At 44.3% G+C, this 16,696-nt stretch overlaps 1 protein-coding gene across 1 annotated transcript in view; it reads left to right on the top strand.

Moving 5' to 3' along the window:
- The window catches only part of LOC126413217 (myrosinase 1-like), a 63,987-nt gene extending 47,951 nt beyond the window's left edge, over nucleotides 1-16,036 (top strand). Inside the window, exons 8-11 of the mRNA XM_050083113.1 lie at nucleotides 685-800; nucleotides 6,761-6,895; nucleotides 6,988-7,094; nucleotides 15,898-16,036. Coding sequence (XP_049939070.1) covers nucleotides 685-800; nucleotides 6,761-6,895; nucleotides 6,988-7,094; nucleotides 15,898-16,036 — 497 coding nt within the window. The remainder of the gene's footprint in view (nucleotides 1-684; nucleotides 801-6,760; nucleotides 6,896-6,987; nucleotides 7,095-15,897) is intronic.
- The last annotated feature ends 660 nt before the right edge of the window (nucleotides 16,037-16,696 follow it).

Below are 16,696 nucleotides of genomic sequence, written 5' to 3'. Positions count from 1 at the left end.
AAGACACTCGCGTCGATCGTCTGACGCCATGGCCTATAAACGCCAAATTTCGCCGACTGTCCTCACATTGCTTTCTATGGTTTTTTCGCGCAGCGTTGCTTATCTTTTAGCACTGATAACACTACGCAACCGCCTCTGCTCTCGGTTGGTAAGTGAAGACCGTTGGCCACTATGCTGACCGTGGTGAGAGGTAGGGCCTGAAATTTGGTATTCTCCACACTCTCTTGCCACTGTGGACCTCAGAATAATGAATTCCCTGACGATTTAGGAAACTGAATGCCCCATGCGTCTAGCTCCAACTACCATCCCGCAGTAAAGATCTGTTAAGTCCTGTCGTGCTTCCATAGTCACGTCGAAAACCTTTTTACATGAATCAATTGAGTACAGAAAGTAGCGCCGCCATTGAGCTACACTTTTATACGTTGTGTACTGGACCGTACTGCCATCTGTATATGTGCGTTCCGCTATCCCACGACTTTACCACGTCAGTAAAGTTTCATTTGAATTGTACCTATGTGTTTTTTATGCGGCTTCATTCCACGGTTTTGAAACTATTTGTTATTTACAAGCATTAACTGCAATGTTTTAGGCTCTGTAATCATCCGTAGATTAATTCGTTATACTATTTGCGTAATTATTTCTTCCGTAATGTATACATTTGACAGCGACAAAACTCTGTTACAGGTTCGTCTGACTTTTTCGGAGTTAACCATTATTTCACAACCTTGGTGACGTCAGGTGAATCTGGAGTATCTCCATCCAAGAGAAGAGATTCCGGCGTCGTCAGTGTCAACGTTGGGGTACGTTAGCTGTGGAAGTCTGACACTAAGTATTCAGCTAAATGCGCGACGATAAATAATTTAAAGTGGTATTTAGATCAGTTGAAGTACTTTACACACGACAGCAATTACTGTGTAGACGCTGCTTGTCATCAATATGCATTGATGACATATCACATAATTCAGTATGGTAGCTATAGGGCATACATTTCTTATTTACTGATATAGTCAAGTACGAAGGACCTCACCAAGTAGAGAGGATAGGCAAAATAATGTGAATACCTGTACTTGGGAATGGTTTGTCAATAAGTGGTTGGACTCCCTTTTGCCCATAATGCATTAGCGATTCTTCTTGGAATAGTGGTGTACAGTGATTGTATAGCCTCTAGTGGAATGTTATGCCACTCTTCGATCAGAATCTCTTCTAACTCCTGTAGTAACGAGGGAGGCAGAAGTCTGCTCCGGAGTCTGCGCTCCAATACTACCTACAAGGGTTTGAAAATGCTCAAATCCGAGAACTGTGCTGGCCAGAGAAGACGCAGCAATTGAGTTGCATGCTCCTCATACTACGATTGTACTGTCCTGGCTGTGAGAATTGGTGCATTATCGTCCTGAAATATGGCAATTTGAATCATGGGGTGCACCTGATCACCTATAATGTTCACATAATAGTTATCTGTAACACGGCCTTTGAGAGTAATGATTGGAGCAGCAGAATACGATGATATGGCTGGCCACACCATCACAATTCCACCTCCATGCTTAACCGATGGAATCAAGCAATAAGGGTTGTAAGCTTCCTTTGGCGTTCTCCAGACGTAAGCCCTGCCCGACGTTGACTCGTCTTTCCACTGATTAACCGTCCAGTATTTATGCTCCTGACACCATGTTATGCGCTTCTTTGCCTTGGTTGTTGTCACTAATGGTTTGGGTATAGCAGCTTTATGGACTCGATAGATACGGGGCCTCGAAGATGGCTATGGAGCTCTACAGTCACTTAAGCCGCCGTAGTTTTGTGTTGTTTTGGCACAATTCGTGTTAGCGTACGTCTATCTCTGTCATTTAGTTTTGATTTGCGTCCACTATTACGTTTACACGATTATATCTTTCCATATTTATTGTAGGCTCTCATGAGTGTTGAAAAAGTTGCTCTTGAAACGTTCGATAAGTTGGCTTACTTGGTTTCTGATGCTCGGGCTAATCGGGCGCCCACCATCTACCCTCTTTGGAACTCTGTTAGGTCTTTCATCGCACGTGGATCTCGGTCTCAAAAATGGTTCAAATGGCTCTGAGAACAATGGGACTTAACTTCTGAGGTCGTCAGTCCCCTAGAACGTAGAACTACTTAAACCTAACTAACCTAAGGACATCACACACATCCATGCCCGAGGCAGGATTCGAACCTGCGACCGTAGCGGTCGTGCGGTTCCAGACTGTAGCGCCTATAACTGCTTGGCCACCCCGGCCGGCATCTCGGTTTCTGAATGCAAATACGAAGTCGGCACTAACCTACACTGATGCCTAGTCCGTATTGAACACACATAGTCAAGCACGATACGTGCCTTACCTGTGTTGCTGACGGTCAAACATAGCCATCCCATTTCTACAACTATTCGCATTATTTCGCCTGTCCCCTGTATGTCACACATTATTATGGTAGGCCGAGTAACTTTTACTGAATGATGAATTACACTTATAAGTGACACAGATACACGACACTTTTCATCAACACAGTTACTGATTTTGTGTAAACAAGGGTCGGAACGTCCTACCAATCATTCAGTTCCTCGGCGACAGGACTCCACTCCTTGGTGACGAAGCCATTGGAGAACCTCTGTGTGAAGGTTAGAAATTCTTTTTGCCCCTAGGTGTCCTTTCAGCTTGAATAAAAGATCGTATGATGCAGGGTTTGTACCCTCCGATGAGCGACATCCACATCCCTGCGTCCTTGATTTAATTATTGGCACCATTTCACGCCGGCTCGGGGCTACATTCCATAGGGGCTATATAAGGCAAGAACATTGATAGACCCAGACAGTATCGAAACCGGTGCCAGGAGTCCAAATAACAAAAGGAAGGACTGGGCCGGGTTTTGTTGATTTGCACATAGTTGATGGGTAGGTAACACAAACTTTATTTAACATCAAGTTAGCCTTGACAGCATATGCAAGTGGTCTTTAAAAATTTATAAATTATTTTAACAACACTGCTAACAACCTAGCCACATAAATTTTTTCCCACACAGCTAATATAAGAAACAAACTAAGACGGAAATACAACAAATTCCCAAAGCAAACGTCAGAAGGGCTGATTTTAAAGAACAGCAAACAACACCCAATAACACCTGAAGGGCCAGCCGCGGTGGCCGAGCGGTTCTAGGCGCTTCAGTCCAGAACCGCACTGCTGCTACGGTCACAGTTTCGAATCCTGCTTCGGGCATGGATGCGTGTGATGTCCTTAGGTTTAAGTAGTTCTAAGTTCTATGGGACTGAAGACCTCAGATGTTAAGTCCCATAGTGTTCAGAGCCATCTGAACCATTTTTGAACATCTGACGGGGTAATTTAAGAAGTGCGATTAAAAATTCAATAATTAACTTATACTTGAAAAGTTAATTTTGGAACAGGCCTGAACGTCTATCTCAAACATACTACATTTAACAACAAGATATTTGACTGAATAATTAACAAGACACTTAGACACTTTAAACAGAAGCAAAAGTTTTAAGAAACGAATCACTGTAATAGGTAGACATCAAAATTTCCACAGATTATAATTACATTCGGCAATAAAATAACTGAAGATTTGTTTGCCAAATCTTAATTAGAGGGAGATGCTTTTTCGCTCATACATGACTTTGCCGGTACACTACAGCCGGCTCGCGAACCACTAGTTTAGAGTGGGAGTGTCCACAATTCTACAACAGACTAAAACATTCAATTACCGGCCGGTACTGGCAATTAAATACAATAATAACAGAAATGAGAACCTAACTGAATTATGCTGGCCCTACGTCAATAAGCTGGCAGCGCAAGGAAACATTTTGTTACTGAATACAATTCGAGGGCCCCAGCCGACAGTAAAAACAAACGCACGTGAGATACCAACACACCAGACAAATCGTACACACAAATCGCAAACACTCTCTCCGTGAAGTTTTTAACGAAACAGAGCATAAAATATTTATTAATATAGGGAGGAGTAGATTGAGCCGACACAGAGATCAAATCAAGATGTACAGTCAGGCAATTCAAATTCCGTAACGACTAACTAGAACAGCTGGCGATAGTGGAATAGTCTTGAGGAGGTGGCACTCACTTTCGTAGTAGTCTGCACAAGCAAATAATAATGCTCAACATTGCACCAGGCTGCTGATTTCAATGCTGATCTAGCAAAATCGGAATGGATAGCCTCTAACGAATCTCGCCCATGCGTCTCACAGAAACACCGAGGCCGTCATTCCCTAATTCCTTACGGGTTGCAACTAGCACGTTGTACCGTGCCAACAGCTCGTACTGAAACCTTTGCAAGTAGCGACGTACGGCGTACTCTTTCCTCTCCTGCAAGGCCGGGCGTGTTTACTTCCTCATACAGGCCACTACTTCCCACTAAAAGCACACGCCGTACGCTAACAAGTGCCACGCCTATGCAGAATTCACTGCTGGACCGTTCGCGTTAAGATTCGAGACGCGGTTCTCTACTCCACATCCCTCATAAGACTCTCCCCGTGCGCCCACTAACCTCTCTGAGAAAGATCATTAGCCGTAAATAGGAAAGATAAACTAGCCGATAGCTGATGGCAATCAGCGATCCGGCGTAAACATCGTGGCGAATCTACGTGCAATTTGGACGTCTCCCCAGCAATAGTAGTCCGGCCCCTCAGGTGGGTGGTAACGTAGTTGCCTCTCATGCAAGCGGGCCCAGGTTCGATTCCCGACCGGGTTGGAGATTTTCTCCGCTCGTGGACTGGGTGTTATGTTGTCGTCATTATCATTTCATCGTCATTACCAGAGCACGAGTTGCCCAATGTGGCGTCGAATGAAATGAGACTTGCATTTCCGCGCATGGGAACCTCCCGGCCAATGATGTCATATGCTCATTTCCATTTTTTCCAACAAGGATGTTACTATCTGTTGTGGCGTAGCAAGACAGCCACGCCACGGAAGTAGCCGAAAGGCACGCGCTAAGCTCACGCAGATGGGCGTGAGGTCTGAAACAGGATACGTAATGAATGCTATAAAGAAAAGTACGTAGCTTCTGGAATACTTAACTTTAATCCATACTTGTGGTACATCGCTCTTGACGATACAAGTGAGACTCTTTAGATACATGCAATGTTACTAATGGCGCCTTGCTAGGTCGTAGCCATTGACTTAGCTGAAGGCTATTCTAACTATCTGCTCTGCAAATGAGCGAGGCTTCGTCAGTGTAGTCGCTAGCAAAGTCGTCCGTACAACTGGGGCGAGTGCTAGTCCGTCTCTCGAGACCTGCCTTGTGGTGGCGCTCGGTCTGCGATCACAGAGTGGCGACACGCGGGTCCGACATGTACTAATGGACCGCGGCCGATTTAAAACTACCACCTAGCAAGTGTGGTGTCTGGCGGTGACACCACACTATCACGCGTACTTCAGCTTTGAAGTACATTTCTAGTTGTTGCACCATTTCAGTCGGGCACTGAGATGATCCTTTTATCCACACTGCACCAAAGTTATCTGCAGGAAACCCGGAAAGGTTACCTTGTATTGACAATTCTCACTCTAATTTCGCAATGCTCTTAGCGTGATACGAACTGTGTAACTTACCTTCCGAAGTTCTCAGGTATATTTCCATCGCAAGGAGTGTGTATGATTCAAAATCCAAACTTATTATGTACGACAGTAAGTGCCCCAGTGTTAGCGGAGAACATGTGCTGGGAGATAGTTCTGGCTCAGTGTGTAATAGAAAACAGAATACACAAAAATTCCACTAATAAAATTCGAACGAAGTAGTAACTGACGTTGTCTGCGTTTTTTGTTGTTGAACGTGTTCTGCAGGCACACGACTGTCGGGGGAGTATGTCGTATGGACTAGTTGCATTTTTGTGAAGCGGAAACGACATTATTTGCATATAGCTTCTGACATGCATGCATATAGCTTCTGACAACAGTGAGATTGGTTCATGTGTAAAAGAAACCTGATTATTGCCAAGAGAAAAGAGCACTTGGTGTGAGTGCACGTTTTGAATACAGAGTCACCAAGTTTCTCCTCAGAGTATGAAGATATTTTTTTGGCGCCCATGTATATTTTGCGGTATTGCCCCTCATGTAGTAAATACTAACTAAATTAGTGGTGAGTTGCTTACTGTAGAATGCTTCTTGTACTGACATCTAGTGCACATATTTAAAGCAGAAACAGCACTTCTGCAGGAGAAGTGCCGATCCGTAGGCCAGGGATATATAGTAGACATCTTCTTTCTACATAAAACTATAGCTATTTATAATCACGACAATGTGAATAACTTATGTAGTGTCCATAAGCGAAATAAACGATTCAATTTATTAAATAGTACCCAATCGTAAACATATATGAGAGTTACATTTGTTTTCTCTAACAAGAGTTTATCACTGAGTATGATGTTACTGATATCAGCAATGAGAACTTTTCCAGCGTGTCCTATACTTTCTGGATAGCCATTGATGTAGGAGTTTAGAACAGAACTGGACCCAGTACCCTACCCTGAAAGATACCTGTGTTTGTCTGTTCTTTGGCTTGCAATGGTTTCACTAAAGATTTGTCATCAGGAGACATACGAACTTTCTCTGCATTTTGCATTCAGTTTTCCAAGACGGCAAGGGAAAGAGAGATTCCACAATTCTGAAACCAGTTTGTAGCCATGTCTCACTAGTCGTGAGCATTCATTTCTGATCTTTTAAGATAACTTTGCCTCCGTGTTCTTGTACTCAATCCTATGTTACATATGCATCGTAATTTTTTCCTGTTCCAGCAATTTCCTTGGGCGTTTCGCAACTTACTGAACTGGATTGCCAATGAATACCCAGGTTATCCTATTATTGTGACCGAAAATGGCTTGGCAAATGGTGGAGGTCTCAATGACACAGATAGAATGAATTACTTTACGGTGAGTTCCGATCATTGCTTTCAAATATTGATAACATTAGGAGCTTATCTCCATAAAGCCAGATCTTTAAATATGTTAAATATTGATTGCAGTCTTACTTGACGGCGCTTCTGCAAGCTGTCAACATCGATGGCGTTCCAGTGATTGGCTATACTGCCTGGAGTCTCATGGACAACCTAGAATGGAGCAGTGGTTTCACGTGAGTCTTTGTGTATTTTCTTGCTCCATTTTGTTTATTCCTGTTCAAGAGATAGAGATCTGAAGCGATTTATTCATTATGAGGGTCTCTTCAGAGGCGACAGGAAATGATGAAATGAAAATTAGCTGGGTTGAAACCATGGGCCAAACAATTATTTCAGTTCTTGAAGAGGCGTTCTATTTAACTCTTGTTGACCACACATATTCCTTTGAGTGGAAACGATGCTTAATTAGACCTACGCCGAATAATAATAACCGAAAATCACCATGCTTTCACTGGCTGATCAGAATATTGTCAACATTGCCAAAGACTTAGTATCATGTTCAGGAACAGACACTGGATTATCTTAATATTTACCAGTGCGATACAAGTCAATCAGGCTTCCAAAAACGCATTACGACAACAAGTACATTAATTAACGTGACTGAGTATCTTAACCCATGGACAGACAGAACATTGCTTACTCTCAGCTCAGCATTTGAGACGTATCGTTTCGTTAGGTTAGGTTCGAAAATTAAACAGTTGAATTTCTCAGATAGTGTACTTATGGGGTGCAACAGACGGGTGAAAAAGAAACAACGAACCAGTTATTTAAGGATTGGAAAAGTTGTCATGGTAAAATGTCTTCTCAAGGGTGCTTTAGAAGTTAACAGACGGTTCCGCTTTTCTTCCTGTGTAGGCCAATTGTCAGTTCCTTAACTATGCTATATTATCGTAAATGTATCTCAATCCTGACTGTATCCAACTGCAGCAGAGTGCTAACACTAAAACAATTGCTTCTTTTGTATCACCTGCGAACAACATCAAGATTGGTTCAAAATTTGGATCTCAAACTGCACCCGATTCCAGCTAGCAACAAATGCTTGCATGTGTTTGTAACGGTCGGTTATTTGGTCATGTTGTCCTTGTGGTCGGATAGTGTGAGACAACCAGCAAAGCAATGTGATTTTTTTACTAGTTCTATTTTGTTTATCGGTTTCGTAGAAACTCCTCTTCTCAATACCTCTTCAGAAATTATTCCTAATCAGAAGCACAAGTACTTATACGTCCAGCATCTTGGCCGAATCAAAGTATAGCTCTAAATATTCTTTTATAGCAGTCATACGTCTTCTGAAACATTCTGACCAGAAGCCCGATTCTAATACTTCTCCTGGGTTCATTATTGCAGCTCCCTTATTGAAACACCTAGGTATTCTTCTTGTGCAACAATTTGTAGCTAACAATATTTCAGCTTTGCCATCTATACCGTTTTGCTTCTTTCCTCCACCATCTCGTCTAATGTTAATTTTCATTTTGGTAGTGACGGTTCCCTGTAGCTGGGTTCTGTGAGAGAACATATTTCCTTTCATTCATTGACGTTGCTGACTCCACCATAAACACGTGTTTCACTATAGGCATGCGAGCGAAACACAAAATCTGGAATCCAGGTCAGCTCCTCTAATATACAGTTCTTAGGCAAACTGCAACAGCCCAGTAACCTCGAAGCTGTGCAGACCATCGTCTGGCAGACTTCACTGGATTTCTTTGTGATGTGGAGATAAGCTAAGGGCTCTGTCGTGTTGTATAGTGACTAGCCCTGGTCGACGTTGTGCTGGCATAGTGGCACAGGATGAACACCACAGACATCGGCAACTGAGTAAGCGCCTGGAAATGTCACTTTACCGCACAGTGAAAACTATAAGACTAAGGCCGATTTGGAATACACTGTGGAAACATAATGAGTTTTACACGACTGAACATAGAAAGAAAAAGGCCCTGAAATACAAAAATAGAATCTAAGACAAAGATAAGAACGTCGCACCACGAAGGAGTAATCCAAATGGGACGGAAATCAGTAGGTATAATGTTGATGTACAGACAAACAAATGCTAAAAATTTCATAAAAATTGTATGAGTTATTCACGAGCTCGAGCTTCGCAAACTCAAGAAGTCAAAAACACTTTGGTGCACTTCTGGCTCTTATGCAAGTAGTTATTCAGCTTGGAATCGACTGGATGACCTCCTGATGAATATCGTTCAAATTTCGTACAATTGGCGCGTTAGGTCATCAAAATCCAGAAGCGGTTGGAGAGTCCTGTCCATAATGCTCCAATTGCTCTCCATTCAGTAGAGATGTGGCGTTTTCGCTGGCCAGTGTAGGGTCCGCGAACACAAAGACGAGCAGAGGAAACTCTCGCCATGTGCGGGTAGGAATTATCTTGCTGAAATGGAAACCCAGGATTGTTTGCCATGGAGGGCAACAAGACACGGCGCTGAATATCATCGGCGTACCGCTGTGCTGTGAGGGTGCCGCCGATGACAACCAAAGAGGTCCTGCTACGAAACCAAATGGCAACGCACACCATTACTCTCGGTTGTCAGGTCTTGTGGCAGGCTACAGTCAGACTGGTACCTCACCGCTGTGCGAGACGTCTCCTGACCAGCCTTCGGCGTGGAATCTCATTGACAGGAGCAGAATAGTCTCACTTCGAACTGAGCTCCGCTGACCAGCGAAAACATGTCTCGAGGCGCCTTTCACAGTGGTGGGATACCAACTTGACCGTCGGCCTCTATACGCCCCGACAACCAGGAGTTCCGAGGGCTCTTCATTTCAAAGCAGGCCCCTTTGATTGTAAACGGCGACCGTCTTGACACAGCAGTGCGTCCACGATATTGTACTTCAACTTTATATGATTAATGTATCCCATACATCTCAGATACAGGCAGCATTAACTCCATTTCGCTCATTGGTAAGGTACTATCCAATACTGGAGAGTTTTCCCAATACTGAAACAAGCTTAGATGGGAAACAGATATGGACTGAGGCGTGAGCAGGAGTTTGTATTGTGGAAGAAGGTGTCCTGCGGTAGTCAATGCAGCGGTGACAGTTGCAGTGCCAGTGTGGTGTAATGGCCATTAAAACTGCTACACCAAGAAGAAATGCAGATGATAAACGGGTAATCATTGGACAAAAATATTATACTAGAACTGACATATGATTACATTTTTACGCAATTTGGGTGCATAGATCCTGACAAATCAGTACCCAGAACAACCACCTCTGGCCGTAATAACGGCCTTGATACGCCTGGGCATTGAGTCAAACAGAGCTTGGATGGCGTGTACAGGTACAGCTGCCCATGCAGCTTCAACACGGTACCACAGTTCATCAAGAGTAGTGACTGGCGTATTGTGACGAGACAGTTGCTCGGCCACCATTGACCAGACGTTTTCAATAGGTGAGGGATCTGGAGAATGTGCTGGATAGGGCAGCAGTCGAATATTTTCTATATCCACAAAGACTCGTACAGGACCTGCAACATGCGGTCGTGCATTATCCTGCTGAAATGTAGGGTTTCGCAGGGATCGAATGAAGGGTAGAGCCAGGCCGGCCGCGGTGGTCTCGCGGTTCTAGGCGCGCAGTCCGGAACCGCGCGACTGCTACGGTCGCAGGTTCGAATCCTGCCTCGGGCATGGATGTTTGTGATGTCCTTAGGTTAGTTAGGTTTAACTAGTTCTAAGTTCTAGGGGACTAATGACCTCAGCAGTTGAGTCCCATAGTGCTCAGAGCCATTTTTAAGGGTAGAGTGTTAGTGTTAGTGTTGTTTTTTTTTAACGTCCCGTCGACAACGAGGTCATTAGAGACGGAGCGCAAGCTCGGGTTAGGGAAGGATGGGGAAGGAAATCGGCCGTGCCCTTTCAAAGGAACCATCCCGGCATTTGCCTGAAACGATTTAGGGAAATCACGGAAAACCTAAATCAGGTTGGCTGGAGACGGGATTGAACCGTCGTCCTCCCGAATGCGAGTCCAGTGTGCTAACCACTGCGCCACCCCGCTCGGTTTTAAGGGTAGAGCCGCGGGTCGTAACACATCTGAAATGTAACGTCCACTGTTCAAAGTGCCGTCAATGCGAACAAGAGATGACCGAGACGTGTAACCAATGGCACCCCATACCATCACGCTGGGTGATACGCCAGTATGGCGATGACGAATACACGCTTCCAATGTGCGTTCACCGGGATGTCGCCAAACACGGATGCGACCATCATGATGCTGCAAACAGAACCTGGATTCATCCGAAAAAAAAGCGTTATGCCATTCATGCACCCAGGTTCGTCGTTAAGTACACCATCGCAGGCGCTCCTGTCTGTGATGCAGCGTCAAGGGTAACCGCAGCCATGGTCTCCGAGCTGGTAGTCCATGCTGCTGCAAACGTCGTCGAACTGTTCGCGCAGATGGTTGTTGTCTTACAAACGTCCCCATTTCTTGACTCAGAGATCGAGACGTGGCTGCACGATCCGTTACAGCCATGCGGATAAGATGCCTGTCATCTCGACTCGTAGTGATACGAGGCCTTTGGGATCCAGCAACAATGTCGCGATACGATAAACCGCAATCACGACCTTTATCAAGGTCGGAAACGTGATGGCACGCATTTCTCTTTCTTACACGAGGCATCACAACAACGTTTCACCAGGGAACTCCGGTCAACTGCTGTTTGTGTGTGTGAAATCGACTGGAGACATTTCTCATGTCAGCATGTTATAGGTATCGCCACCTGCGCCAGCCTTGTGTGAATGCTCTGTCGGTTAAATTTCGCGTGTGTAGCACGTCATCTTCGTGGTGTAGCAATTTTAATGACCAGTAGTGTACTTTGGTTACAATACACTACAGTCTTAGGGCCAGAACCTCATCTGTGGCACCTATCTTGTGTTTTCATACTTAAAGTACCGGTCGAATTTCGCACAAAGAGCTCTTTTACACCGAAAAACGGCACCCGGACGAAATTACTAACTTGATTCATGTGAAAAGTTTCCGATGTGATTATAGCCGCTTGACTGGAATTAACAAACTTTCAACGTGGAATGACAGTTGGAGCTAGAAGCATCGTACATTCCATTCCGGAATTCACCATTCTAAGATCCACAGCGTCAAGAGCGTGCCGAGAAAATCAAAATCAGGCGTTACCGCTCAGTACCTCACCACGGACAACTCAGTGGTCGTCGACCTTCACTCAGAGACCAACAGCAGCGGAATGTGAGTAGAGATGTCAGTGCTAACAGACAAGAAACACTGGGTGAAATAACCAAAAATGGCTCTGAGCACTATGGGACAACATCTGAGGTCATCAGTCCTCTAAGAACTAATTAAAACTAACTAACCTAAGGACATCACGCACATCCATGCCCGAGGCAGGATTCGAACCTGCGCCCGTAGCAGCAGCACGGTTCCGGACTGAAGCGCCCAGAACCGCTCGTCCACAGCGGCCGGAGAGAAATAACCACAGATGTCAATGTGGGACGTACGACGAGCGTGTACGTTAGGACAGCGCGGTGACATTTGGTCGCGGCAGCAGATGACCGACGCGACTGCCTTTGCTGACAGCGCGCCGTCGCCTGCAGTGCCTCTCCTAGGGTTGTGACCACATCGGTTGGGCCCCAGACGACTGGAAAAACATGGCCTGGTCGGATGGATCCCGAATCAGTTGGTAAGAGCTGACGGTTGGTTCCGAGTGTCGCACAGACATCAAGAAGCCATGGACCCAAGTTGTCAACAAGGCAGTGTGCGAGATCGTAATCGCTCCATAACGGTGAGGGCTGTGTTTACTTCCAATGGACAGAGTCCTCTGTTCCAACTGAACCGATCATTGACTGTAAATGGCTATGTTCGGATACCTGTAGACCATCTGCAACCATTCATTGACTTCATGTTTCCAAACAGAGACGTCATGTCACTGGGGCACAAGTGTTCGCGACTGGTTCTGGGAAATTCGAGAGAGATCGCCCGACATGAATCCCATCAAACATTTATTAGACATAGTGGAGATCTCAGTTTGTGCACAAAAACCTGCTCGGGCAACACTTTCGCAAATATAGGTGGCTATAGAGTCAGCTTAGCTCAGTGTTTCTACAGGGGATTTCCAACGACGTGATATCCAAAAATACTGAGATGCGTGAAAAAATACCTTTTCTTAAAACGGAGTGCAGTTTACAAAGAGAATACTCATCCAGTATTTCAGATCACTGGACAGCGGAAGGGGGGCAGGGGGTTTATGGTTATGTCTATTTGGTATTCCTCCTCCGTCTCTCCATCTCTAATGACTTCGATATCGACGGGACGTTGTATCCCAAGCTTCCTTCCCCTGTTTTTCGTTCACTTTCGTAATGCGCATATCAAGGCTGTAGTCAGAGTTTATTATTTCATATTGGACTATCATTGGTAGCCTCAAACGCTTGTTAATCTCTAATTAATTTAACAATCATGTGCCAGCGCTGAAGAGTATGGCATCGCGCTTTCTCCACAATTGATTGTCCATTAGAACAGGGATAGTTTCCAGTCTCTCTTTCCTCAGAACTACTAATTCAGCACTGCACGCAGGGTGAGCTTTTCTGCCTGTATACTTTTCCGTGTTAGAAGCTCGGTCCAGCGCACTGAATTATCCTGTCACGTGGCCTGCCGTTCCTGAAAGCTTGTCGGTCAGGTCCAGAAATAGCCTGTATGTGTTAATGGAGGTCAGTCGCGTGAAAGTGTATGAAATGGCACGAAAGTATTTGCTGGGGAAATACCATGGCACATTTTACATAAGTAATTGCTGTGAGACAGCTTGGTTCAAGATGGCAACAACTCTTCTTGAATGATAAAAACGGAAGTCTGAGCAATTTTTGGACTATTGTAAGAACAAACTAATTTAGTCTGCTGCTTTGTGCTGTCAATACGGGTCCGTCAATTTCCGTATGAAACGAGAAACCGATGAAACAACGTGGAAAAAAATAGGTCCATGCAGCGAAGAAGGAAACGTCGTTCTCATCAACCAGCAGTGGCATGTGCATTGTTTTTCGGGATGCAAAATGTTTTTTTCTTGCTGCGGAGAAGGAAAAATGTAATTGCAGAAATTTAGGCATGTGTTACGGTCCAATAAGATGAAAATAAGTAATAATGTGAAAGGAAGCCTGGCTTTGATATCAAAAAGTTTTAGTTAGGACAAGACAGTGGCCATCTCCACAAAAGATTCTTTGATGATTGGAAAATTCAGAGATTATAAGTTCAAATTATAGGATCATTCATCCTATGCGCCAGATTTGCATCCTTTGAGGATCAATTTCTGCCACATCTACATACATGTTTTGTGGGTGCACAACGATTTGTATTCAACGAAAACCATCTGGCGGCATAAGGGGGTACTAGAATCTCCTTATTCAAATACTTCAGTGAAGTGCGTTGGCCCTAGTATGAGACTACATGTAAAACGACTAGCCATTTTTCTTTTTTTTTTTAGCCAAGAAAAGCATTTTGTCGCTGTCAGACATAGGGCGCCATGTTCTTGTATGCCCCTAGGCCTGCCCAGTATTTTGACTTAAACAGCAATCTAACACTTGTGGCCGCCAATGAAGCAGACAGTACGTTTGAGACTTTGTTTCCCATCATCACCCACGAAACTAATTACTGTACTTGTGTAGAATCTTATCTCTCTGTGCGGGCCGCTTCAAATCTGAGTTAAAACTCGGTCTTTCTATGAAGATCAGCATCTTCGTCATCAGGACGTGACTGACTGTCGCGAGCAATGTACACCACCTTTATAGTGGCGTTAAAGCTTGTCGTGAGTCGGGTACCGGTGCTTCGAATTCTAGCTTCACCTGGAGGGCGGGTTTCATGTGCGTAAATGAGGGAGGTAGCACCTGGCCCCACCTTTCGCCAACTGCCAGGTTTGAGGGGTGTTGATTGGTTTTATTTCCTTGAAGATGCTTCGTCTCTAGTGCTCGTTTAGCAGGCACTGCTGTCATTGTAAAATCCGTCTCTGTAAAATTTGTTGATGCGCATCAGAATTTCTACCGCTTCTTTTATTACGAAATCCCAGTTGGTCGATGCGTTAGAGATAATCTTCGTATTCACAAAGTTGAACGTACGCACTTCCGTAAATCTGTCTTCTGCAATGGCTGATTTTTCAAGTTCACATTGTGCATACCAGCTACTTTCACGTCCAGGCTATCTTTGACAGGACGTATAAAGGTCTTAATTCTCCACAGAGATTGTAATACTAGTCTAATACTATATTTACCTAATATACACCTGATGTTATCGATTTGCAGCATCTGTGCATGCTAATCCCGCTGTGGCACAACTTGAATAAAAGAAGGCATTCTTAACGTCGATGAATTGTCAGTTTGGCTCTAGATCTAAGTGTAGGGAGGAACATTTGCAGAGGGACGAGTCCATTAAGGAGGTTCAACCAGATGTGGGCTGCAGTAGTTATTCAGAGATTAAGAGGCTTGCGCAGGATAGAGTAGCGTGGAGGGCTGCATCAAATTGTTTTTGGATTAAAGACCACAACAGTAATAACAGTCGTGCTCTTCAGGTGACGTCGCTTCGCCATCGGAAGTCAGAATTCCAGGCAACAACATCCGATGAATGGCAAGCCTGAACGCTACTATTATGGAGGCTGACTTTGCTCCCAGCAAACGTCTCCTGACGAAGGAATTTGTGATTACCTTCGAAAGCTCGAGTTTAACTTCGGTTTGACATGGTCCATACACCGACAAGACCTTATACCAGGATGTTGCCGTCTTAAATTGTTGTAATCACTGCACACAGGCTACACATTTCTCTGTAAACAATTCACACATTTCCTTCAATCGGTTCCGCAACAAATCGTAATTATGACCCTGACTACAAGATCTTGAAAACCGTTATCTTCGTTTTCCCTGTGTCACACATTCCTGTTGATTTATGTACTGTGTGTATATACCTTACAGTGAAGATTGCAGAAGTGACAGTAGATCTAATATACATGCATGTCAAAGACTTACTGTTTGTCACTGTTTGCAGCGTAAAATACGGACTATACGAGGTGGATTTCGACAGCCCTAACAGAACCAGGACGCCGAAGGAGTCTGTCTCTCTCATATCGCAGATCTACGGGAGCAGGGAAGTGCCTGAGGAATACTTCCGCTATATTGTTCTTTGAATTTGTTACTACAACTTGCTTTGTTCTCTGCTATATACTGTATGTCTGTAATGAAGAAATAAAGCACTTCGGCTCACTCTACTAATCAGTGAAGTTATTTCCTTGGGTGTTAATGAATACATTATGCAAAACCACTATGCTTTGTTATTAAGATTTTTATATCCTTTTGTACTTTGTATAGCAAACCAGAACGAGAAACACGTGTCACATCAATCCACGAAGACATATCGATGTTTAAAGACGAGACTCAGCGTCTTATATGTTACAGAGCCGACAGTGTTTTTAATTCCAGTTACTTTATCTTGTAGGTGATTCTTGAATCTATACTAAATCACTTCTACGGAAATTAGATATGGCCCATTTCATTTGGCATGGACCTGCTTTTAGTTATTTAGTCATCGAAATTCAGAAGTAGTGCCACGTCCTAAATTACAAAAATGGCTCTGAGCACTATGGGACTTAACTGCTGAAGTCATCAGTCCCCTAGAACTTAGAACTACTTAAACCTAACTAACCTAAGGACATCACACACATCCATGCCCGAGGCAGGATTAGAACCTGGGACCGTAGCGGTCGCGCGGTACCAAACTGTAGCGCCTAGAACCGCTCAGCCACGCCGGCCGGCCCTAAATTACAACCAGGTAGGAAAGATGAGGAAAA

This window comes from Schistocerca serialis, chromosome 7 (assembly GCF_023864345.2).
Source record: "Schistocerca serialis cubense isolate TAMUIC-IGC-003099 chromosome 7, iqSchSeri2.2, whole genome shotgun sequence".
Classification (NCBI taxonomy): Eukaryota; Metazoa; Arthropoda; class Insecta; order Orthoptera; family Acrididae; genus Schistocerca; species Schistocerca serialis.
The sequence above is the reverse complement of the archived record's forward strand: the minus strand, read 5'-3'. Positions and strand labels throughout refer to the sequence as shown.